At 42.6% G+C, this 26701-nt stretch overlaps 1 protein-coding gene across 3 annotated transcripts in view; it reads right to left on the bottom strand.

Moving 5' to 3' along the window:
- Nucleotides 1-231: 231 nt before the first annotated feature.
- Dennd5a (DENN domain containing 5A) overlaps nucleotides 232-26701 on the bottom strand; it is a 98001-nt gene continuing 71531 nt past the window's right edge. For 2 of the 3 annotated variants that reach the window (XM_004851774.3, XM_021263774.2), the window contains 13 exons: nucleotides 26002-26133; nucleotides 22781-22933; nucleotides 15703-15787; nucleotides 13911-13995; nucleotides 13352-13480; nucleotides 7756-7877; nucleotides 6200-6345; nucleotides 5522-5640; nucleotides 4941-5122; nucleotides 4173-4255; nucleotides 3496-3619; nucleotides 2786-2954; nucleotides 232-1276 (listed from right to left, as the gene is read on the bottom strand). In XM_004851774.3, the coding sequence (XP_004851831.1) occupies nucleotides 1093-1276; nucleotides 2786-2954; nucleotides 3496-3619; nucleotides 4173-4255; nucleotides 4941-5122; nucleotides 5522-5640; nucleotides 6200-6345; nucleotides 7756-7877; nucleotides 13352-13480; nucleotides 13911-13995; nucleotides 15703-15787; nucleotides 22781-22933; nucleotides 26002-26133 (1713 nt within the window). In that variant the 3' untranslated portion in view covers nucleotides 232-1092. Of the gene's footprint in view, nucleotides 1277-1929; nucleotides 1982-2785; nucleotides 2955-3495; nucleotides 3620-4172; nucleotides 4256-4940; nucleotides 5123-5521; nucleotides 5641-6199; nucleotides 6346-7755; nucleotides 7878-13351; nucleotides 13481-13910; nucleotides 13996-15702; nucleotides 15788-22780; nucleotides 22934-26001; nucleotides 26134-26701 lie in introns of all 3 variants that reach the window. The other variant, XM_021263775.2, reaches the window with a different exon arrangement.

Below are 26701 nucleotides of genomic sequence, written 5' to 3'. Positions count from 1 at the left end.
TATGTACATCCCTCTCAATTAGCCACTTACCAGCTATGAGAGCTCCTGGCCCTGCAGGGGAAAGAACCGAGGAGCCCCCAGGCGTGCAGGGCATCGTGGGCAGTCCACACCCCTCAGCTGTCAGTGGCGAGGCGATGCACAGTGCAGCTCTCTCAGGCAGACCAAGCTGCACCCTCCACCACCAACTAATTACAAACCCCCCACAGAAGTCACTGACCCATACAGTACAGCTTTGTTTCAGGTGTTTTATTAAGTGGGCCATACTGTAGCTGGTTTCTAAGTTGCAAAACAACATAAATTTAACAGTAATAACATAGCCAGTTAGATTGTGACAAGCTTTTCCTTTCCTTAAAAAAAGAAAAAGAAACACTTAAAACACATAATAGAGGATTAAATAAATAAAGTGTAAGAAAAAAGAAAAGAAAATCTGTTAAATAAGCTTATGTTTACTTCTGTGCAACTGTGTGCCAAGAGGAAATGTGCCTTTCTGCACGGTGACAGCATTGTGACACGTCCTGGCATGTCTCCTTCCCAAATAATACTGACCAAAAATACAAGACAAAACACCCAAAAAACATGACATGGGGCTGACTCCTCAGTGCTTGCTTAGAGGCACTACTAAAAATCCCTTGATTGGAGCATGGGGCTTCCCGCTCAGCACACCTGTGTGTGGCCCATGAAAGCCAAATATCCATAATGTTAATATAGAAAACATCAGTTTAAAAACGATGTGGAATGGCCTCATCAACACGACAGGGCAAGGAAGCAGAATAGCCCCGCGCGCAGTCTCAGTCCAGGAGGCTGCAGGCTCCCAGTGCGTGGCCATGCGAGGGAGGGCACCAGCTTCAAAATAAGCAGCACCAACCTCGCTCCCTCTCCCTATCACTCTTTCACATGAAAGTGTGTAAAAAGCAAATCGGCAAATAAACTCTAAAATAGATTATTTTTTCCAAAAATCCTCTAGTTTTCTTTTTACAATGAGTGTACATCTCCTCTCCATTCCCTGCACATCTCGCTTGGGTCCCTTTGGGAAGAAGAGTGGAGCTGCAGGGAGAGTCTTTCTGGGTCTTGCCGCTGGCTGGTGCTGAGAGGTCAGATGTCGATACCCTTGATGAGGGAAGTCTCTAGCGTGATGTTGAACTCCTGCAGTGTCTGCAGTACACGGATCAAGGAATTGACAAGTGTGTGGTCTTTGATGAGCGCCACATCCTCATACATATGTGCGGTGATGGGACAGTCGGCCAGCAGGGCTATCCAATGGTGCAACAGGTGATCTCTGACAGGGCAGACGTGATCCAGGCCAGTAAGAGAGGCAAGGGAAAAGAAAGAGAGACAATGCAAGGTCAGAGGGGAGATATGAACTAAGTCTGAAGCTGGAGAAGCTGACAGCTCCCACAGTCCCCTTTCCCCTCCCTACCACAGCTTGCCTCCCTCTGGGAGCTACCCAGGCCTGGGACACCAACTCAGCCTCACCCAGGCTGCAGTGAGCACTAACTACTCCACCTGCCACCAGTCTCTCCTCCCACCACCGGGAATAAGCAGTTATGAGATTTAACCTTCATGACAGCCCTAGGCTACGAGGTAGGTGCCATCATTATCTCTACGTCATAAATGGAGAAACTGAGGTACAAAATTAAACAGCTTAAAAAAAAAATTAAAACAGCTTGTCAAAGGTCACATACTAGTAAGTGACCAACCTGAGATGTGAACCAGCAAATCTGGCTCTAGAGTCTGTGTATTTGTTAGTTTTGATCTAGGGTCTTGTTATGTTGCCTTGGCTGGCCTCAAACTCCTGGGCTCAAGCCATCCTGCCTTAGCCTTCCAAATGGTGCCTAGATTAGTCTATTTTTAACCTTATGCCACCTTTCTCCTTTATATGTCCTGAATAAACTACTGCCTCAAGTTTATTTGGGCTTCATGCTCACTCACCTGGCACAGTGGAAAAGCCCCTCACAATCCTTCCCACTCCACAGCACACCACCTATATCAAATTCATATTATTTCAGCCCCTTGATTAAATAATACTGTCCTAATATAGGAGAGATCTTTCTCTGTCCCGGGTCCTCAGGACCCCCAACTTTCCAACTTTTCCTATCACTGCCCTTCCCACATTCTAACTGTTTCTTCTTCCCACTAAAGGCTCATCTCCAAATATTGTCTCCTCTCTGAAGCCCTCTCTGATCTTTCTCCTTTATGTTTTCAGCATATCTTTTTTTTTTAGTACCGGGGATCAAACTTGGGACCTTGTGCCTGCAGGCAGGAGGCAAAACTTTTCAGAATATCTTATGAGTGGGTACTTCTTTTTTTTGGTACTGGGGATCGAACTCAGGACCTTGAGCTAAATCCCCGACCTCAATGAGTGGGTACTTCTTTGGGGGATTCTCACAATTTTCTGCCTTTTAAAATTAGAACAAATAAACTTCTAAATGGCAGGGACCATGTTTTATTCAGTCCTCTTCCTACCACTCTGGATAAGGCCTGGTACATTCAAATGTTTACTGAAGGAATAAATACATATATATTTTGCTTCCAATTTCCCCAGCTTGGGGTGATTATGAACCTACCCATGAAAATACGACCTCTGCCAGTTACACACATTCTACCCTAACAGATTCCAACCCATACAGGGGACACAACAGAAATTAATGGCCTGTAGGAAGCCCTTCAAGGCATCCCCTGCCCAAGGCTCCCTGAACACTATCCACTGCCACCCACCATGACATTAAACTCTGGCGCCACCTCCAACCCTGGCTGGCATGTCCCCTGGGCCCTGGAGCTCCAGTACCTGGCTCCCAAGCACACCAGCATCTGAAACTTGCCGTCCTTGCCGATGTTCCGAGGAGTGTTATTGATTGCAGTGACAAATCGGCAGAAGTTCCGGGCTCTTGTATGCCAGTTTTCCTCAGGGACTACTTCATTCTGCTCCAATGTCTCATAATAGGTTTGTGCTTTTTCTGTGAAGAATAGAAAAGCTTGCCAGTGACAAAGGCTTATAAAAGCCACCTGTCTGTTCTGCAAACCTCTTCAAGTCCATGCAGACAACTTCCTAAGAATAACATGAATGCTCAGAAATCACTGATCATAAATTTACTTATGTGGTCTTTAATATAAAGATGGTCTTTTCCCTAGTCTGAAGACAGAAGCAGCCCTGGGGATAGCATCTTCCATGAAAATTCTCTGAGTGGACACCAAACACATAGCTTGGGCTCCACTACTCTCAACTGACCTTTTGGATCTACAAAGTGAAAGTGTGAGACTCAGGATTAACCCCACACTACATAAGAGTAGAAAGAATCTTCTCCACCCAGTTCTCAGGAGGTAAAGGTTCCCTGAAGAGGGGGGAAGAGGGGTCCTATCATTCCCAGCAAGGAAAACCAGGACAAACAACAAATCCAAGATTCTGTACCCAGACCCCAGTGGTCAGCATCCATGCCATGCTGGTGACCCCCCCAACACATATTTTTTTCCCCACCTTCACACCCTAGCCCAACTCACCCAAGAAATCCCAAATGAAAACATTTTTGAAGAGCCGGGGTGATTTAAATCCATGCTGGAAAGCCTGTTCCAGTGCTGAGACAAGCCCACACTCTCCACAAAGCAACAGCGTCAGACTGCCTCGCTAGGTAAAGAAAAGGGTGAATAACATGCTGGTCTCAGTTGAACTGCCTCCCATCACCACATCCCCAAATCCACAGCCCAGAGTCGGCAGGGGCAAAAGACTGCAAGGATCATCCCTGTTCCCCCAGCACTTGGCACAGTATACTCTGGCTCAAAGCAGCTCTCAATAAACACCTGCAAGGGAATGGTTAAGGAACAGATGATGGATCTGGGTGGCACACAAGGAGACTCCCCACCAGGAAGAATCAAAGCCAGTATAGCCACTGTTTGCAGAGACCCAGGCAAGTCTAGAGGCAGAAAGGAATCAGCACTGTTCACCAGGGGATGCTATAGACCCCACTGTGTCATCAGTGTGGAAGAAAACAGAGCAACCAGGGACAAGGGCCCCAAAGGAAGGGGTCGGCTCTACCCCCAACTAGCTGAGGTACACATTCTACCAGACTCTGGGCTGTCCACAGCACATGGACCTAGAGAGCCCAGGAAGAAAAGTGCAAAATCAAGATGACTCCTTTTTATTCAACCTAAGGCCTAGGTTGGAGGGCAGGAAGGCTCACCTCTTTCTCAGGCTTATGGAAGTGCTTCACAATGCCATTGACTGCCTCCCCAATGGACTCCTGGATCTGCCCAGTGTTCAGCTCTAATAAAAATCAAGCAGATTGGGCCAGGGATTTAGCTCAGTGGTTCCAGCGCCTGCCTTGCAAGCACAAGGTCCTGAGTTCGATCCCCAGTGCCAAAAAAAAAAAAAAAAAAAAAAAATCAAGCAGACATCCTCACCAATCTTGGAATGCTTAGCTGACTGAGTAGGAAATGAGGACACAGGGTAGAAGGCCCAGGGGACACACAGGACAGCTAGACCCCAGGAAGCAGAGACTTTTACCCACCCAACTTTGTTGAATTAGCCCTTCCCAAAATGTTGGAGGGAAAGCCAAAGCTAATACTCAGAGTTCTAAGAAATGCTGGTAAAATTTATTTCCATTTTACCCCAGAATTTTTGACAACCAATAGATGACTGAGACTTGACTGCAAAGCCTGTGAATCAGGATGAAGAAGGCTAGAAAGTAGGCCTCTCCTCTACAGGATCACGCAAAAATATTAAGAGCACCCAGCCTGGGCTACATGAGCTTTCCCTTCTCCTTCAAGGCCTCTGAGGAGAGTGCTGCATACTATCTCTGATCCCTAAGGGGAGGGTGCCAAATCCCTCAGACAGGTTTGTCAGCAGAGGTGGTTCCTCGGGCAGTTGTATAGGCTGGGATGAGGGCTCCCAGAGATCTGTGCATCCCCAGGCTGGGTGGCATAAGGGCCCCTCCCCTTCCCCCACTTACTTGGCTTGTTGTTGGGTGAGATAGTAACAAGCCTCCGGATGACGCTGGGGGACTGCTGCAGTGGCGGGGTCCGGCATGGCCTCTCATCCACCTCAGGCAGGCATATGAGCAGCTCCCCAACTAGAACCCGCTCCAGGCTGCCATCATCCATGCCCTTCCCCAACCACCGGCCACATGGGAACCTAAAGGCAGGCAAAGGCCCTTCAGAGCTTCCAGTTCCTCCAATGTCTTTCCCCCTTTGCTACTCAACAAGAGACATAAACAAAGCTAATCCCCAAAGAGAGACTACGAAACCAACCTGGGATTCTTTTGAGGCCCTGTTCATCCCACCACGTATCATCAGAGAAGCCACCTAAATGGCATGCATCGCCTGAGACCTAAGCATAGCAATACTATCCATCTTCACTTTGAAACTCTCCTTGTTTCTTTTCTAGTGCATGAAGAGAGCCAACAGGAAGTTACCTCACCCTATCATAATTTCAAAGAGGATCCTTGAGAATGCACATCCTTAAGCCTCAAAGACAGCCCCTGGTGGTACATCTTGCTCCACAACTGCAGGGCACATTGGAGGGAACACTTACTTATAGGTATGTCCTGTGATCTCATTCCTGACCATCACATACTCCACCAGCCATTTGGCATACAGCCCAGAGTTATCATGGCCAATCTGGACAGTAGTAAGCTTCCCCAAGTTCTGGCACTGTGAGAGAACACAAAGGACAGGGCAGGTCAGGAAAACAGGAAAGAATGGCAATCCTCAGAGGCATAAATCTGACTGACTGCCTGCCATCTGGAACCTCAGCATCTGCAGGGGGAGAGCTCAGAGCTCTACTACTGCCAGGCCTGGCAGTTCAGGACTATCTCCCAAGCAGTGTATGGTTTAGAAAGAAGATCTGCTACTCAAAAGAATATGGCCTGGGTGCAGGAGGCTCTGGATATGGGTTCTGAGATCTCAGGGAACATTTGGGCTCAACAGCTGAAAGACCGCTGGGATTTCTCAATACACCAAGCACAGGGAGGTATGCAAGCCCAGATAAATAAATGGTTTCCAACCAGAGACGGGTGGGAAAGGCAGGCTCCTCTTCCTTGAGGTCAACCATTGGCTCCAGGCTCAGATCATCTCAGGACAAGTCAACACTCTGACACATAACACTCTGCAGAGCAAGGTCTCCATAAATCCCTACAGAAAATTCCCCAAAGCAGCTGTAGCAACTCAGATCCCCATAGAACTGGGGTTATGGACCACAGATAATACCCACCTCAAAGGTCATCTCTAGCACGTTCCTGGGAATCTGCAGGATCTGTGTTTCACCGAGCTCTCCCGAGATACAGATCCATGGGTTGGCCGTGAACATGGAGCCCCCCAGCTTCTTGCTTGGTACGATGAGAATATGGTATGGGATCACTGTTTGATGAAAGCCACAAAAGGCATTGTGGGGGATGAGGAACCTCTCCCACACCTGAGGGGCCCTGGCCTGCCCAGCAGACTGGCATGGCTGCAGCTTCTGCTGGACCAGCTCCAGCAGGCCCAGCCCTGGATGGTATAGAGTGCTAGCCAATCCCCTCTCGACCTCACTCCTCCAAGGGTCAACACCCAAACATCAAAAACTCAAGCCCACCAGGGATTTAGCTCAGTGGTGCTGACACCTGCCTCACAAGTGCAAGGTCCTGAGTTCAATCCCCAGTACAAAAAAAAAAAAAAACTCAAGCCCATCTATGGGTTAGAACTAAGTGAATCTTTTTAAAACTATATTAGCAACTCCTGACATCACATTGAGCTGTGTTTTAAAGCACTTTTCAACCTCTCATCTCATGCACCCTAGTAACAATCTTAGGAGAGGCCCTACAAATACTGTATCGTTTTTTCACAGCACAGAGAGGGAAACATTATGCCCAGGTATTTTGATGCTACTTCTGCTAAGCCACAGCTCTGATCTCTGAGAGGGAAAATGGGTGTCAGACAAAAACAAGAGCATGCAGTTCAGGCAACAGAATGGCTGGCTACTGGGCAGAACTAGCCAATGGGCAATTTGAGACTACCCCACCCACTAAAGAATCCTGGCATTAGAGAACAAGGAGGCCTGGGACCATACTGAACTCCCTTTCTCACTCTGTCAATATGGAGACTGAGGCCCACAGCAGGGGTGGACTCTGCTCACAGATACATCATGAGTCAGGGACAGAGCCAGTCTGGAACCTGCTGCTGCCTTGAGTTTTTTCTACTTCAAGAAGAGATCTTTCTCCCTTAGGCCTGCTCCAAAATCTGTGCCAAGTGACCTCTCAGGCCAAAAGAGACTCTTTATAGACAAGCAGGGAGGGAAGTAACTTGCCCTCCCTACCCTGCCCCACTCCACTTTCATCACCTGAGGCTTCCAGGGCAGTGCCCAGGACAGCACCAACCATATGATGGCCAAAAGGATTGTGCTTCTCGGTTTAGATAAGAACAAAAAGCTTCAGGGAAAATACAACCTCCAAGGAAGGAGCTGCTCCTTCTTGCCTCTCCCTACAGAAGCAAAAGGCAGACAGAAAGTGCAAGGCATAATCTTCTTTCCTTAACATGTTCAGGATGGGCTGTAATTCATATGTTTCACTGCTGGATGGCGCTGAATAACCAGTGGTACACGCATGACTGTCCCACTGGGTGGCATAGTACAGTGCCATCGGGTGGTACAAACTACTCCATGGAACAGTCATGCATGTACCTCTGATGGTTGAAGCCTATGGGAATGTGTTAAAAAGGGGACAGTGAGCAAGCCTGTGGCAGGTTCACCAAGGTGGCCTTGAGCAGGCCAATGGGGAGCACATGGCTACTCACAGATCGTTGTGAAGACATTGGTGAAGCAGAAGTAATCAACGGCATTAAAAGAGAGCAGGTGATAGAGGAATTGCTCCTTCTCATCATCACAGCGCAGGAAGGCATAGCGCTTGTACAACTTTCTGTAGGAGTGGAGGCAACACATTAGTCCTCAGCCAAAAGGAGGGGAAAGAAGCTACAATTACCCAGTTCTAGAAGCAGAGAGTTCTAGAAGCATAAGATATCAAGTCTCAAGTTCCTCATGGTCGCTCTGGGACAGAAAGAAAGCAGCTTAACACGTTCACAATGAGGCCATAATTCATATGCTTTTGGGGGGGGGGGGGGTACTGGGGATCAAACTCTGGTCCTTGAGCTTGCAAGGCAGGCGCCAGAACCACTGAGCTAAATCCCCGGCCCTAATTCATATATCTTGCTGCTGGTGGCTTGAACCACCGGTGGTACATGCATGACTGTCCCATTAGGCAGCTTTTTATTAGTAAAAATACTGATAAAAGTGATTAGATATGTTTGTACCAGAGGTACAACCTTCCCACTGGGACAGTCATGCGTGCACCAACAGTGATTCAAGGCTGCAGGAACGTGTGAAGCCTAGGCAGGAACAACAAAAATCAGACCCTGCCTGTGCCCAAGGCTGACACTACTTTAATGTTAAGTGTGACAGATCGTGGAACCTCTTTTCCTAAACTAAGGGCTCAGATGAAATTCCATCATGGATGGTACAGTTAGGCTGTCACAATGTACAGAATGTCAGCAGCAATGGCAAGGGATCTGTGATCACAATACGTTACCAGGCCTACTCTCAAACCCTCAGCAGACCCAAGAGCCACAAGTCACAAACACTGCTCTGAATATGGATGAAAGGCCCAGGCAGTTTCTGAGGCAATGACAGGCAGGCTTCTGCTTATGCCTCCGATCCAGGTCACGGGTCAAGGAAAAGCTGTGCAGATCATATCCTTCCCCTCTTTTCAAGCTTTCTCCTTTCATCTCCAGTGCACATTCTTCAAAAGGCAACCCCTCTTCTGCAACTGTACAGCACTGATTATCTTCCCCAAATAAAGACACTAACAGCCAAATGTGCAGGCCCTCATCAAAAAGAAATACAACACACACACACACATGCAGAGACAAATGTCCTGATTACCAAACAGATTACAATCACCATGACCAGAGAATACGGGAGTCAAGAGATCTGTGAGGGTGAACCTTGACAGGCTCACAAGGTACCTTTAACCGGTAATTTACTAACCGAGGCCATTAAGTACAGATGTTGGAGAGGGAAGTGCTGAGCCTCAAATTACAGTCTAAGTGAATAAATTGGGTAAAGATCATGGTATAAGACTGGCCATAATGAGTTGCCAAATGATAGGCTCTTTCTGGGAATTTAAAAACCATGAGCTTTAATAGTTCTAGAAGGGGGGCTGGGGATTTAGCTCAGTGGTTCTGCCGCCTGCCTCACAAATGCAAGGTCCCAAGAACCAAAAAAAAAAAAAAAAGTCCCAGAAGGTGTTTTAGAATAAGAGGGGTCTGAAGGATAGCACAAATTTAGACTGGTGTTTTACAGGATGAAGGACCAGTGTGGAAACTAGTTTGGCTAGGATTGAGGGTTCAGGAAAATACCCAGCTAGCAATGAAATGGAAAAGTTAGACTAGTATCAAATGAAGTAAGGCCCCAAGTTTTTAGGCTAATGACTACAATTTCCTCTGTTAACTAACAGGTTTTGAAATCTACCCTGCCTAGAAATAAAGGGAAAACCCTGTTTAGAAATAAAAGGAAAGCCCAGATCCATTCCAGGAAATTTAAAGTTAGTGTAGGTGAAGAGTGAAAAGAGAAAAAAGACTAAAAGAAGGCAGCGCCTCTCATGACGCTGGAGAAGAGCAGCCCAGAGCTTGGAGTGAGCTATGCAGTCACCACCGCAGCGAGAGAGCACAACCTCACTTCCATGTGTCATGCTGTTAGGCTGTGATGTTCAGCAAATTAAGTGAATTAAAATACATTTTTAAATTACAAAAATAAATAAAGCAGTGCAGGAAAAAAATAAAGGAAGGAGCCATGTGAAGCAGAAGCTAAAGACTGAAAATCTGTATATGAGCAGTAAAACAAAGCAAAAAGCCAAAACTGACTCCAAATTTGCAATGTAGGTGAGAAGGAGTGGAAGAAGGATGTCTAGAGTGAACACTGATGACATTAACAAAACTGAAGAGAGAGGCAGTTTTGGTCAACTCACTATGGAACTTGCTTTTGTTCTCTCTGAGCTACAGCTAAGACATCTAAGTGGAAATAAATCCAGGAATGCAGCTCAGAAGAATCATCAGAGCTGGAAGCTTAAGAAGCAGGAGCCACCTGCTAAGAGGTGACAAGAGTCATGAGAATGGGTGAGATCACAGGCGGTAGGGAAAAGTGACAAAGAAAAGGAATGCATGCAGAAGTTGGAGGGCTGTGAAAACCAACATCCCAAAAGAATAAGAGAATAAAAGGAACAGGATGGGAACAGGTCATGGCAGCCATACACTGTCAGTTACAAGATAAAGGGGACACTACATGTATTAGTCATTGCAGAAAGGTCAAGGAAAAAGAGTTTGGGCTCCCAATACAGGAGCTACCTAATTTGTTCCTTTATAATATGTAGTTCATTGAATCCCATGAATATCTGGCCCCCTTACCCTACCTCACCTTAACCCATCTCCAAGCTGGAGACAGTCTTAGGAGCTAGCAGCAAGTCCCAGAGACTTAGGAACATTCTATCAAGATATATTCTTGGGGCCAGGGATTTAGCTCAGCGGTTCTGGTGCCTGCCTCGCAAGCACAAGGTTCTGAGTTCAGTCACTGGTACCAAAGGGAAAAAAAAAAGATACATTCCCCAGGGCTGGGGATTTAGCTCAGTGGTTCCTCTGCCTACCTCGCAAGTGGAAGGTCCTGACTTCGATCCCTGGTACCAAAAAAAAAAAAAAAAGATATATTCTCCAAAGGCTATTCTCCTCCTCCTATCTGTACAGCTATGCACACATTTTATGTGCACTGGCTGAATACTTACTAAGCTCTAGGCAACATACTCAGCACCAGAAAAGGTACATGGTTCATCCCCTCAAAAAAAATCACATTTTAATAAGCACCAAGCAAGCTGACAATTACGGCATATCAGTGGTAAAACAATACTATAACAAATGTTATGCATGTCTGGAGGAGGAAGGGACCACATTGCTGGGAAATCTAAGAAAAAGCTGGCAAAGAAAACTTTTGACTAGGCCCCAAAGAGTTGATTGAGGGTGAGAGGTCAGGGATGACTAGGGTCAAACAGAAGTATAGACAAGAAAGGGCCAAAGGCAAAAAAAAAAAAAAAAAGAAAGAAAGAAAGAAAGAGCTGAAGACATCCTGAAAAGAATGAATGGTAATGACAGGGCTGAGTTCTAAGCAAACTAGGGAGAAAGATGAGAGAATATAGGACAGAGGCTGCTACGATTTGAGTGTGTCCCCTACAGGTTCAGATACTGGAAGCTTGGTCCCCACTGTGGCAATGCTGAGGTGACAGAATCTTTGAGAGGTAGAGCCTAATTGAAAGATAATCAGATCATGAGGCATCACCCCCAGAAGAGATTAATGCTGGTCTCATGGAGTGAGTTCTCATGAGCACGGGTTGTTATAAAATAAGGCTACCTCGTACACTGTGTCCCTTCTATATGTGGCTATTTCCTTTTGCAATTCTCCACTATGCTATAACACAGCCAAGAAAGCCCTCACTAGAGACCAAAGAGATGAAGCCACCTGATCCTGTACTTTCATCTTCCCAGACTGTGAGCTAAAGAAACTTTTCTTTATAAAGTACCCAGCATTCTACAGCAACACAAAACAAAGTAATACTTGAAGGAGTCCTCTTTCTCTTTCCTATACTGTACTCCACTCAAACTGCAATCTACAGAAGCAAAACTCTCATTTCCCACTCACTGGAGTAGCACAGGGGTCAGAATATCAGTTGAGAAGAAACTATGTAGTAAATAAACTGAGCTTATCTCTTCCAACAGGGCTACAGTCTTAACCAAGATTAGCTTCCTCACCAAGGTCTGTGCTTCATTTGCTGTTGCCAAGGCCTTTAAATTCATATGCCCTATACCGAGCCATGTCCTGACCTTCGTGAAGTTCTTGTGTTAACCCCTTCTACCTGCCTCGCAGCCCGTCCACCTGCTGACTGCAGCCTCTCCTGACAGATGACATTCACACTGGCCCCCCAGGAATGACTTCTATCCTGTCAGACCCTGATGCCTGCACAGGTACAATGACAGATTTTCTCAGGACACATTCATGCCCTCTGGAATCTGGTATGCAAATGTATCCCTTCCAAACTCTGGGCTACCATGTTCACTTGTTCTCTTTCAGTTGTCCTCTCAATCTTCAGATTTTATTCCTAAACTTCATCACTTTAGGGAATCAAAGTAAACCACCTTCAGAATTGCTATTTCCTAACTAATCAGGTGAGCTCTCTAATTTTTACCAAGACTTTAAACCTGGTTTCTTGCTGTGGTTCACATATATAATACACAATCTAAAAATTCTATTTTACTTGGGATAAAATCAGATCATTAGGTCAATTAGCTTATACAAAATTTCCCCCAAAGTCCATTCCTCTACTTAATCATCCATAGGGAAGTCACATAATAAACAGTACCTTTGAAAGGATGCCTAAAGAAATTTTTTTTAAAAAGCTCAATAGGCCTGCTAATGAAGCAAGAGCCAAACATGTATCTGAAAAGACAGTAAAAAGACTGAAAAGACAAGAAGAGTGAAACCCTCCTTTCCCCTCCTCCTGTAGTAGCTAGGATACACAAACAATGCAAGGCATTTAAAAATTAAGAGAACTGCAAGTGTAGTAGCTCCTGGGAGTATGAAAGCCTTGGTCTCTTTCTCTCTTTCTGGGTAGAAGGTGCCTACAAGTGCTATCTAAAAGCTCTCTAAGCTCTAGGGAGACACAGGCCAGCGAGGAAGACCAAGGAATCAGTTGCTTTGGGCAGCCCTGGATTTAGGAAAGAACAAAAGAAATAAAGGAATAACTCAGAAGTTTCTTTTTAATTCTCCAAGCTTTACTCCTTAGGGCAGGAAAGAGACAGGAACAGAGGAAATGGTTTATGCTTAGGAAGCATACATATCACCTGAATACAGGAAGGAACAAAGGACCTCATCACTTCTTGTTACCCTTTTTTCTTTTTTTTTTGGTAGTACTGGATAGTGAAATGAGGGCCTTCACACTGAGCTATATCCCTAGCCCTTTTATAATTTTTTATTTTGAGACAAGGTCTTATTAAATTGCTAAGCTGCCCAGGCTGGGTTCAATTGTGACCTTCCTGCCTCAGCCTCCCATAGTGCTAGGAGTACAGGCATGTATCACCACAGCTGGCTTTGTTACCTAGTTTTAGGCATGCAGATTGACAAGAAAGTATTCTATAGCTAGACAGAGAAGAGGAAATACTGCAAACCTTTCATGTGCAGTTGAGTTTAGCTGAATGTAGCTGCAAGGACATACTTAATACTCCGCCTTCCCACACAGGGTTTCCAATCTCCCCCACCATTTCTGGAAGCCCAGTTCTACTCCAAGTGGAGTAGCCTTACTTGGTGAGCTCATGGTCTGACAGAAGCTGCTTCAGGTGTCTGGAAAGTAATTTTTTCTCCATGGACAGTCGCACCCATGCTCTGGCCTTGCCCACATCAGTCTTAATTTCCCCAATGTTCTGGATATGCCTGAAAGGAAACCAAAAAAGGGAAGTGCAGTATGGATGGGAGATGAACTCACTGTCAACAGATCACCTGTAAAGTCAATGAAGCCTAGTGAGGAAGCCCTACACCACCCAACAAGAGTCCATCTCCAAATTCTGAGCTTCAGCGTGGCTTTACCATACAAGTTCACCACAATTTGAAGGATAAAGACAATACAGCCCTCAAAAAATGAGGGTAACTCTGAGAGCCAGAGCCTTGAGATACTCTCCTATGTTCCTTCACTTCTACTTCTACAACTTGACAAAAGCATCAAGAAGCATGAGAACAATAAGGAGGGCTTCCTGGTAGCTGTGATGCTATAACAGCCCCTGAGATCCTGTTAGCTAAAGTGGACACCAAAGTGACAACTGTGAAGAGGATTTTAGTGTCTTATTACACATGAGCCCAGACTGACCTCATATCTTGAATCAAGGAGATCCTCAGGGGAGACATGACTGAGCTGGCATCAGACTTCCTCCGTTCTGAATCAAGAAGTATTCCTAGAACAGCAAAGGTGGTCATGTCCAAAGAGATTTGAAAATCCAAAGAGCTAACTACTCAAATCACAAGTTTCCATGGAAACAGTTGGTTACATTGATAACAACTTAAGCATCATTTCACAAATGTTTATTAGATTCTCATTAGAAAGCATATTTTATATTTTATGTATATTATCTTGTTTATTCTCTAACAATTTATAAGATGGTCAAGGAAGATAGCACAATTTCTCCACTTAACCAAGCAGGGTTCAGAGAGGTTAGCACCTTTGCCTAGGTCACCAACTGGCAAAGCCAGGACTGGGACACAGCTCTCCTGGCTCCTTATCTACCATGAGTTCATAATCTATGGAAGCAGTGATCCTGCTTGGAGCTGCTACTCATGTCCTAGACTCATGTCCAGAAGAGCCAAGGGAAAATGTGAAGGACCTGTGCCAGAGCACTCAGGCCTCCAGAAGGCTGAGAGGCTCCAATGCCTGCATGTCCTTACATCTGATCCATAGTTCACAATTAGTATTTTCATCACCAAGCTGTTGAGAATTCTGGGCTACAGTTCATTCCTTAGCAATAACTTCTATAACTTTTTTGAGAAGATTCTGCTCTCACATCCAGAAAGCAGACACCCCCCCCTCAAAAAAAAATCCTCCTAAGGCTCCATAGGGAACTCTTGTCCCTGGTTTTCATCCAATTATCTGCCCAAATTCAATACTAAGGTCAACTAGTTCAAAGCAAAGAGTTCACATCCATTTACTAACTAACTTTTTACTAGTAGGATAAGAATATCCAAGTAAACAAACTCTGGCATAGAAGAGGCAACAAAGGATAGTATGAAGGGGAGATCCAGCCATGAGGTAAAAGATAGAAGGAAACTGTCATGGAAGAGACACAACAGGATGGTATAAAGAACATTGAAGGTCAGGCACAATGGAACATGACTATAATCCCAGCACTCTGGGAGGCTGAGGCAGAAAGATCTCAAGTTTGAGCCCAGCCTGGGCAATTTAGCAAGACCCTGTCTCAAAATATAAAATAAAAAGGGTTGGAATGTAGCTCAGTGTGACAGCCCTAGGTTTAAACCCAGTACTGAAAAAGGGAAGAAAACAAACAAACAAATAAACACTGAACCAACAATGGACAAGGAGACACTGAACCTCGCTACTAATCTGGCTTCTTCAAATAATTTACTTCATGATCTTAAATAAATTCAATTCCTATCTAGACCCTAGTTTCTTCTTATAGAATAAAAGGGTTGGACTAGATGATCTCTAAAGTCCCTACAAATGAACATTTTTATTAATTTAGAAACAGAAAGGCATCATAAAGGATAATTCACACCAGGCCCTTGAGTTCCAAAGACAATGACTTGACTCATAAGGTAGATACAGTAATCTCAATGCTTGTGTCAGAGAAAAACTCTCTCTAAAAACAGCTCCCTCCAAACACAGGACAGGAGCATCATGGTAAAGCCCAAATTCATTCTAAGACTGGCCTTTTGATTATTATTTTTCTATCATGATGATTAAAAGGATATAGAAGCATATCAGAATGAAAGCAAACTCCAAACATTTGGAATGCTCGGGGAGCTTCAAACAGAAAACATGGTAGAGCAAAGATCTACTGGCCTGAACAATCTGCTGTAGATGATCACTCCAGTGAGGGATGGGAGACTGGATTGAGAGACTTCTCTGCAGTGGTGCAGGATCATCTTACCTGAGCTACTGAGGCTTCCTGATGGGAGTTTTTTCTGCCGGTTTTCCTGATAATGTAACAGGTGAGACCATAAGGCTGATTTCCCCTGCAATCAGTGTGAGTGAGAAATAAGTTTGGATTTTAGAGGCCAAAGCTTTCAACATATAAATACTGCTAAAAGCATCTGTACTGTTCTTGTTTGAATCTCACAGGCACACAATATATAAATATATACCCTTACTAAAATATTAGAGAAACATAAAAACTGGAAAGGAATAGAAAAAGGAATGGTCCTCCACTGAGAATAGGAAAGAGTTGTCTGGGCCGGGGATTTAGCTCAGTGGTTCCACCACCTGCCTCGAAAGCACAAGGTCCTGAGTTCGACTCCCCAGTACCAAAAATAAATAAATAAATAAAGAGTTGTCCAAGAGGGGTTGGGAAGGGACCAGAAGATAAGAGAAAAAGACGAATACCCTGTCAATCTCTAAATGATCTGGTGGTTGTAGGTTGGCCTGGGCACAGCAGGAGGGCTTCCGGATAGAAGAGCATATGTATATCCAGTCTATGAAACCTTCTGAATTCCCTAAAATATGTAAGGGCATCCCTTCCCTTAATGCAGGCTGGAGAGGCTAATTCATCACTATGATGAGGATTTACTATTAACGGTATAGCTAGGGAAGCCTGTAGAAAGGTGGGCTGATACCTAATGGCAAGCCTGAGATAAACTATAGTCAATATAAAAGAACCTTGCCATTTAGAAATGTAAGAGGTGCAATTTAAACTATTTGAGACAAAGTAATTTGTCATTTTGCCAAAGCACAAATCTGAATAGCATTTACAAGTCTGACATAAAGGAGCAACTCACCCCTCAGTGAGTGCTCCCAGCTGGCCACCTGTGGCCATTAATCATGACTGTCAGCTTGACTGGATTGGTAACGCACATGTCTGGGCGTGTCTGTGGGGTGTCTCTAGAGATGACTGGAATGTAGGCCAGCAAACTGAGGGGTGAACACCCATCCTGATTGTAGGTGGCACCATTCCAATAGGCTTGCAGCCCAGATGGAATGAAAGGGTTGGAAGAAAGAGGTAGTTGAGCTGGTTTGAAAAGCTCCATTCTGCTTGAGTGGATGTGTCTTTGCCACTGCCATCGTCTGTGAGGTAAGGGTTCTTCACACTGCTCAGGCTGGCCTTGAACTTTCAATCCTCCTGCCTCACCATCCCAGGAAGCTGGGACTACAGGCACATGCCACCACACTCAGATGCTTCGTCTCTTTCTAATGATCCTTCAATGTAGTATGACTTTTTAAATGATAAAAAAATTTATTTCAGATTCATGGTAAATATTTCTATGTGGTTAATAAAATGTTTGGTTTAGGGCCAGGGATTTAGCTCAGTGGTTCCGGAGCCTGCCGCACAAGCGCAAGGTCCCGAGTTTGATCCCCAGTACCAAAAAAAAAAAAAGTTTGGTTTAGAAATAGGATGTATTATAATTTTATAAACTTAGCCCTGTATTGAATAAAAGTAATACTATTGATGCTATAATGTTTCAAGGCTTGCTGTTTTTTATTTTGTTTTATAGTATTGGGGATTGGATCCAGGGCCTTCACACTAAGCTACATCCCCAGCCCTTATTTTTTTTAATCTTTTATTTTGAGATAGGGTTTTGCTAAGTTGCCCAGGCTGAGGTCAAACCTGTGATCCTCAACCTCCCAGTGTTAGGAATACAGGTATGCACCTCCATGCCAAACTCAAGGCTTATTATTAATTAACCACCGTGTAAAATGGTTAAAATACAGTCTTTTAATTAATGCTGTCAACAATCCTACAAATTACTATAGCTACTTCTACTCCATTTTCTTTAGAGAAGAGCAAATTGGTGAATGTGAAGATTTAAAGCCCTATGATGAATGTGAAGATTTAAAGTCTTAAGACTTATGAGAATAGCAAAGACCTATTTTGTTACTATTCACCAAGTGGATTTATTTTGGAAAAAAAATTCAAACATTTGAATTGAGGGGGGACCCTCATTTATAAATTAGCAAGCTGTTAAGTAAGTCTGCTGTATGTTTGGGTTTCCTACAAGATTTATGCAGTTTAAAACAAAACTCAACAATTTCAATTATAATAAAAATATATACAAATTAAAATTAGAAAATACTATTTTATTCAATATGTAAATATTTGAAAACAAATTTTCAGTAACTTTAATGAGATGTGTGACTCCCATGCACTGATACTAGTGAAGTATATTAATATATGTGGAAGATAATTCAAGAGCTTAAAATATTCATGCTCTTTGACTTAATAATTCAACATCTAGAAATCCATTTATCCATCCATTTACTAAAACCATTACAAAGTAGGCTCCTGGAAGGGCAGGGACTTTGTCTTACTCATCTCTGAATCCCCTCCACCTAGACAGACTAAGCTTCGCAGAACCTAACAGAACTGTCCATTCAATGTGACACACATGAAATGAGCTGGCTACCAGAGACCCCTCACGTGCAATGATGCTGAAGAGCAAAGCCTGGCCACTATGCCAGAAGGAGGAAGCCCCTGGCTCACAGCAGTCACAGTGGTGAGGAGAAAGAGCAACAGCAAAATGGCAGAGGGCGGGGCCACTCTTTGTCCTCTTTTGCAGAGGGGCTGCTGGGGATTGCAAGGCTCAATACAGCCTGACTGCCCATTTAGGGGCCTGGCCACACAATATAGAGTACCAGATTGTCCAAGAATATCATAAGCACGAGATGATGAGAAATGCCTTTTCACATACTAGTCCCCAAATTACAGCAGTTACAAAACCAGTATGAAAATCTAAATCTCACCTCTAACAGACAGAAAAGCATACTAGAGATGAAATCTCATCTCATCACTGAAAAAAGTGTGAAGAAGACAGGCTCTCATGAAAACCTGCTGCAGGCAGCCCTGCATGCAACCAGTCAAAGCTACTAAAAAAATACAGGAGATCATTAGCTACTAAGAAAATACAGGACTGCTATTTGCATTCTTTGTTTTCTAAGCAGAAAATAAGTGTGTTGCTCAGTAAGGTACCCTGGATAGGAGCAGTAAGATCACACTGAGAGTGAATTTAGTCACAATCTGGGTCCACAACAGAAAGCAAGCAATCAGGGTGAGACCACTGGACTGCAACACAGCTGAAGAATGTTTCAGCAGGAGAAAGGTGATTACACACAAGCCAGCAAAACAGGTGAAAGAACATGTTGGCAGGAGCCAACACAGAGTCAACCTCTGGCTGCACAACTGTCCCTGAGGCCAGAAAAGCCCTGCCAGAAAACACAGACCCTCACTGTCCTCTAGTGAGAGTGTCACTGCTTCACATTTGGAGTGCTAATCCAGGACTCAACAAAATAGAACTTCATGTAAATTGTTCTGCACTAGTTTCTCACCAAAGCAGCTGCCTGTCTACCTAAAATGAGAGAGAAAGATCAATGGAGCAAAAAGAAATTCCCCATGCTGTGAGAATTTTGAAGAATACTGCTGCAAACCCTCAGAGGATAGTTCTGGAATATGTAATGATATGGTACTATTTTTCAAAATGCAGAAAGAAACTTCACTAACTCCCCAGAGATTTTTTTTTTTTTTTCAGACAAGGTCTTGCTACACTGCCAAGGCTGGTCTCACATTCTGGGCTCAAGCAATCTTCCTGCCTCAGCCTCTCAAGTGCTGGGATCAGGTAAATACCACTGTACCTGGCTTATCCCTAAGATTTTTATGGTAAATATTAAAAAGTTTTAGGGTCATATATTTTGTCAAAAATCTGAAAGAGTTCAACTATAGTGCCAATCTTGCTGAATATTAAGAAAAATGGTAAAAGGATTATGCATATTCTACTCACTTGTTACAGAGAAAAGGAAATTCTTCAAGTAGGACCTAGCATAATAAAAGTGGTTGCTGAGCTGGGGATTTAGCTTAGTGGTTCCACCGCCTGCCTCACAAGACCTGAGTTCAATCCCCAGTACCAAAAGAAAAAAAAAAACAACAAAACCCAGAAAAGTGGTCGTGTGTTACATACTCATCACATCCCAGGTTCTCATTTTTATTACATCTAGTTATCACACCAGCCCTGAAAGGTGGGCTTTACTAACTACCTGCCTTTCATGTATTTAGAAGACAAGGCTCAGAAATTGTAAGACATTTATTTAAAGTCTTCCAGTTGAGCTAGGATTCCAAGCCAAGTCTTTCTGACCCAATTCAAGGTGTATTACATTGTATTATACTATAGGACTCGCAAAATTTGAGAGATTAAATGTATAATTTTTAACATTTTAAAAACTCCATAATCACAGTCTTTTAATAATGAAAGGTCTGAAATAGCCCAAATGACCGATAAAAGACTGATTAAAGTGTGACCTCTACATAATATAGTAATTCAAATCAAAATTTTAGAAAAAATAACCACAAACATTTACAGAGAAATTTCCAGACACTGTAGTTTCCCAAAAATAAGATGTAAGAAAATACATCCTAGCATGATTTTTGGGGGGATGCTCATAATGTAAGCCCTACTCCAAAAATAAGCCCTAGTTAAGATAGTGAACCAGATGGATATATTTAGCATGTCCACTGCAACATGCAATGGATGTACTGAATTATAAAATAATAATGTTAATATATAATTCAATACAAATATTATTGACTTTAATAAATAACAACAAATTATAATTAAGTATTTGTAAATATCCAAGTGGGCACCTTTGGATGAGAGGTAAATGCCTATGTAAAGAGATGAACTCAAGACTTACTGCTGAGTGACCAATCAAAGTAGACACAACCCAGAAATAACGTGTGCATTTGATGACAAATGGACGTGGTTGGGTCTTCTTTGAATCTTCATAATTCAACACATTGTGTGTTGTAGCTGAGTAAATGCACTCGTGTAAAATAAATACTTTCTAAGTTTTGGTGCCTACAATTTTTCATCACTTTTGTGATGGACCTTCATTCTTTTTTTTTTTTTTTTTTGGTACTGGGGATTGAACTCAGGACAGCAGCACCACTGAGCTAAATCCCTGGCCCTGGACCTTGATTCTTAACATCATTTTTGTTAACACTCGTGTCTCATAAGTCTTCAGTTAATACCATCCCCCCCGTACCAGGGATCAAACTCAGGATCATGCACTTGCCAGGCAGGTGCAGCACCACTGAGCTACATCCCCAGCCCTGCAATTAATACTTGATTTGATGGAAACTTTGTGAAGCCTGGCCTACAAGAGGTCGTGGCTTGAGTGAAGAATTCATGGGATAAAATCACTGATGGCTGTGTGCCAATGCACTATGAGCAGCCACATGGACAAGAAGTGCTCATTTAAGGATAGTGCTACTGCTGGACATGAGAGATTGGGGCCAATGGTTCTATAGGAAATGGAGTCCTAAGAAATTCAGGCTGGAACTCAGGGGTTGGAGAGTTATGGTGATGTTCCAGAAGATGACATGACTATATGTGAATAAATATAGATTGCTGTACATGAATAAATGTAGACTATTGTACATGAATAAATCTAGATTGTTGTATGTGGAGAGGGGGAAAGATATTCCCTGAAAATAAGCCCTCTTGTGTCTTTTGGAGCAAAAATTAATATAAGACCTGGTCTTGTTTTCAGGGAAATATGGTAGTAGGCTCTGGCCTTAGAGCAGTGATGGTGAAACTTTTAGAGATTTCAATAATACAAACGGTCCCCTGCAGCAGGTTTGCCACCACTAGCTTAGGTCTTTACATTATTTTATCAAATCCTTTAAAACTCCATTGTACCTATGAGAAAATGGGCTTAGAGAGACCTCATACTCTGTTTAGTTTTATTAATGTTATTATATGGGAATTATATTTCAAAACAAGGCCTACTTGATTTATAGTCTAAGCTCTTAAACACTGTACTATCACCTAAAAACTTGGTTAAGACACAGAAAAGGGTGTAAAAAAGCAAGTTACAGCCAGGGATTTAGCTCAGTGGTTTCACCGTCTGCTGTGCAAGCACAAGGGCCCAAGTTCAATCCCCAGTACCAAAAAAAGCAAGTTACAAAATGCTAACTACAGTACAATCTCGTTTGGCTTTAAAAAAAAAAAAAAAAAAACAGCTTTATTGAGACATAAGTCACATTACTATAAAACTCATTCTTTAAAATGTACCATTTTCTGTACCTCCCGCCAAGATCTGATTTTTAGTATATTTGCAGAGGTAACCATTACCACTATCTAATATTAGAACATTTTCATCACCTTCAACAGAAATCCCATATACATTTGCACTCACTACCCAATCTTCCTTTATTCTAAGCCTCTAGTGATCTTTTAGTCTACTTTCTATCATGAATTTGCCTATTCTGAACACTGTATTTAAATGAGAAGATATAAATCTGGGTGCGGTGGTGCACGCACTTGGGAGGCTGAGGCAGGAGGACTGTCAGGAGTTTAAGGCCAGCCTGGGCTCCATAGTGAATTCAAGGCCAGCCTGAACTACATAGCTAGACCCTGTCTAAATAAGGAAGGAAAGGAGGGAAGGAGGGAGGGAGGGAGGAAGGGAAATTTTCTGGGTATTAAGTGGTAAAAATGAAACACTTAAGGACTTCTCTCAAATCTTGAGATAGATAAACCGTCTTCTTACCAAAAAAAAAAAAAAGAAAGAAAGAAAATGTCAGTGACAGACCTTTATCCATGTACAGTTAGTGAAGGGGCCTAGTACCTTCCAAGCTCCAGTTCTCACTCTCTGTTCTATCTTCAGACAAGGGCCAGCTGCCAAAGTTATGCTAATTTTTAATTGCACTTGCAGGAAGGAAGACATCATTTTCAAAGTCTGACAAACACGGATTTATGAAGCTTATTTTTTTAAAAAATCATTCAGGGGCTAGGGATTTAGCTCAGTGGTTCTGCCGCCTGCTCTGCAAGCACAAGGACCAGAGTTCGATCCCGGGTACAAAAAAAAAATCATTTGGATTACATTTGTTTGTTCAGTGACTTCAAGTCTCATTCTATGAGCACTGCAGACATTCTTCAAAGGCAGCCAATTGAAGAAAAGAGTACAAGGAGTGGTCCATGAAACCAGGAATGAGTTTGCTTAACAAGGAAAGGCCAGACATCCATTACCTGTTTCACTTGAAGCCCATGACTCCAGATCCTTTCCAGGAGGTCACAGAGGCTGGCAATCAAGGTGTTCTCTTCCACGCCAGTGATGTTCACTTCCCCATGCCCTAGCTCCACAGCCTCACGGCCCATCTTCTCCACTAGCATCCTCTTGGTCTAGGAATGAGTTGGTAAGATAGATAACCACAGTGAGCAGGACCGCATGCAATGGGAGCACAGTGGCAGCCTGCATAGGACATCGGCTAGGCTGGGAGAGACCAGATGAATAAGCCCTGGGAACAGAGGACTTTGTACCCAAGTAGATTAGATTATGGGGAGTGCATGCTTTTAAAGGTTAGTTAAGAAGGAGATGAGAACACAGTAATCACCTTTGACCCTTGGCAAGTGATTTCATCATAAGCGATTCAGATTTTATATTTATGAGATGAAAGATTTTTTTTTTTTTTTTGGTACCAGGGATCAAACTCGGGTCCTTGTGCCTGCAAGGCAGGCGGCAGAACCACTGAGCTAAATCCCCAGCGAGATGAAAGATTTTTATAAGAACCTTTGATCATACTCATCTCTGACATCCTCTCATTATTACTGTTTAAACAACCTTACTAAATAAATCTTCAAACATACATATAATCTAGAAATATATCTGAAATAATTGCCAAAAGAAAAATCAAGGATAATTTACTTTTAGATAAACATCTTCAAATGCTTATAGTAAAAAATGTAATAAAAAGAACACAAGCTGTATATGAAATACATGTCACTGTTTTTGTGAAATATTTGTCAGGCATTGCACTAGGTATTACATTATCTCATTTAAGACTCCTAACAATCCTAAAAGATAACTATTGTCATTCTCAATTTACTGATGCGGAAACTGAAGCCAAAAAACATAAGTTTAAGTTGCCCAAAAATCATACACCAAAAGAATAGCAGATCTGGCTTCTGAACCCAAATCTGCCTGAATCTGAGTTCAAGTTCTTAAGTAAAATTTAGTTATATATAAATCTGTGACATATAAAAATCTACAAAGCAAGTAGAAAAATCACCCCCGATACCAGCTTGAAGAAGCAACAATTCTTAATATTTTGATATATTGTACAGTGTTACTGTACATGATATAAAATATATACATACTCCATATATATATATATATATATATAGAGAGAGAGAGAGAGAGAGAGAGAGAGAGAGAGAGAGAGAGAGAGGGAGAGAGAGTGTTGTATACACTCAGGTTAAGAAATAAAACACTGTTGGGGCCGGGGATTTAGCTCAGTCATTTCATCGCCTGCTGCGCAAGCGCAAGGACCTGAGTTCAATCCCCAGTACCAAAAAAAAAAAGAAATAAAACATTATCCATCTATACCTTTGAGGCACCCTGTGTGCCCCCTTTAAATCACATTCCCATGTTAAAAGTGACATCTTGGGCCGAGGATCTAGCTCAGTGGTTCAGCTGCCTGCCTCACAAGCACAAAGTCCCAAGTTCGATGCCCGGTACCAAAAAAATAAAATAAAATAAAAGTGACATCTTATACAATGAAACTACAGAAAAGCAAGGTAATAATTACCATATATATTTGTATCCCTAGGCAGTTTTAGTTTTGCTTGTATATTTTCTTTTGTGATTTACTTTTCACTCAACTGTATTATGTTTATGAAATTAATCCAAATAGAGGGGTATAACGGTTACACAGTTCCACTGCCATACAGCATTCCACTGAATGAATAAACCACAATTTATTAATTCTCCTACTGATTGGCCTTTGGTTTTCCCCAGTTTAGGAAACAAACTGCTATTATAAAGAATGTTTCTCTAAATATCTTGCATATATCTCCTGGGACACCCCGCAAAGGTTTCTTTAGGGAATATATCTAGCAGAAGAATTCCTAGATAATTATTAGAAGAATTACTACAAAATGGTATATTGCTTTCCAGTGATCATATCAATTTACACCTCCAACAATATAAGCCTTTCTGCTGCTCCACATGGTGGTGTTAGACTGCCTACTGTATTTCTTCAACTCTAAGATGCACATTTCCTCACAGTAACATGTCTGAAAATTCTGTCTTTCACAGCTATTATTTAGGCAGGAGTGGAGACAGGCAGCCGTCACTGCCTGAGCATGTACCCCAAAACTTGAGCACAAATGTCAGACAACAGAAGAACATTCTTCCAAGAAATGTAAGGCTGGATATGGTTGTGTTCACCTATAATCCCAGCACTCAAGAGGCTGAGGGAGGAGGATCACCATAAGCTCAAGGCCAGCCTGGGCTATATAGTGAAACCCTGTCTCAAAAAAAAAAAAAAGAAATGTAGCATCACCAGTGTTCTTGATAGCAGGAAAGACAACACTGTATAGAAAATCACAGGTATCAATGACTCTGAGTAGACTGACAGAAGTTCTAAAATATCAATCCTGACATAATAATTTAAGAGCAAAAATTTCTTCTACAAGAAAAAGCACATTTTATTTCCTCCTACAAATGAGAACCACCTACAAACTGAAAAAACAGGAAAACCTTTTTGTTTCATTGAGAAACTGGATGTAACAGAGACCAAGTTAGCTGAACTGCCCTAAAAATGATGGTAATATGACTCGGTAGACTCTTATTTATCTTATTTATAAGAAATTAAATTTATAAATAAAACATTATTAATGACTGTCTTTGTAAATAGAGAAAATCATCCAAACCACCTAAGTTTCAACTGAATAACACATTTTTGTTTCTGGTACCAGGGATCAAACTCAGGACCTTGTGCTTCCAAGGCAGGCAAGGCGCCACTGAGCTACATCCTCAGCCCTGGCACACAGGAGGCACTTAATAAATACCTGTTTCTAGACATAAGGGATCGTTGCTCTCAGATTAAAACAGAGAGGCAAAAATTTTCTCATGTATGTGAGACTAAATCTGTGGAAGTCAATGAAGACTTCATTGAAGTCAAGTCACAGTGGACCCTATTCTGATTTCAAGTTATATAAGATGTCTAAATTTTAAAACTGTTTTCAAGAAAATAAGTTTATAGAAGAAAGCAAAGCATGCTTGCTCTCAATTGCTGGTACATTTTATTTAAGACAAATATAGTTAATTCCAGGTTAACATGATCTTAAAATCAATACTGTCCTATTTCCAGTATTTTCTAAATATAGAGGGAGTGGTAAGAGCCTGCCAATGGTTTCCCTTCTGCTGCCAGGCAAACAGCACACACGCAGCAGCATCCACAGCTTACCTTGTTGCGGCATTCCTTCAGCAGGCCCTCTACAAACTTCCAGTTGGTCTGAGCAATCACTGACGGAGAGAGGTTGGACAGTTTGGGCTGGCGGATGGTGCTGCCCATATTCCTGGCTTCCTGGATGTACTTCTACATCAAACAAAAATCAAAGACCCTTACTGTCCTTGCACACAGACCAGGGGAAACCAGTACTGATGGGTACCTGAAGAGGGCACTATCACGCCATCTCTTACCTGCCTCTTTCTGGGCTCAGAGAAAGTTGGGAGCAAAAAGTTTAAAACATAATTCCTGTACCAAAGGGAAAAACAGGTAATATGATTTCTGTTTTTGTTAATGTGGAGCACTCTGTGAATACTATAATTACCTTTTACTTAAAGATACAAGAAGCAAGGCTAGAAATGTAGCTCAATGGCAGAGCATCCACAAGGTCCTGGGTTTGATCTTCAGCACCACCAAAAAGAAAAAAAAAAAGCAAAAGATACATAGCTATAGTATGTATGCATCCATTCATAGCTCAGTGTGTAAATTTAATCAAATTACCATTCAGAAAATAATTTTCTCCATCAACCTGAGAAGAATTAACCTCTTCTGCCCATATCAAAGATATCTATCCTTGGGCCGGGGATTTAGTTCAGCGGTTTCACCGCCTGCTGCACAAGCACAAGTTCGATCCTGGGTACCAAAAAAAAAAAAAGAT

This window comes from Heterocephalus glaber, unplaced genomic scaffold (assembly GCF_053883595.1).
Source record: "Heterocephalus glaber isolate CG9 unplaced genomic scaffold, H.glaber_assembly_v1.0 deba00001428, whole genome shotgun sequence".
NCBI lineage: Eukaryota > Metazoa > Chordata > Mammalia > Rodentia > Bathyergidae > Heterocephalus > Heterocephalus glaber.
Note: the sequence above shows the minus strand (reverse complement) of the source record. Positions and strands in the feature narration are given on the sequence as shown.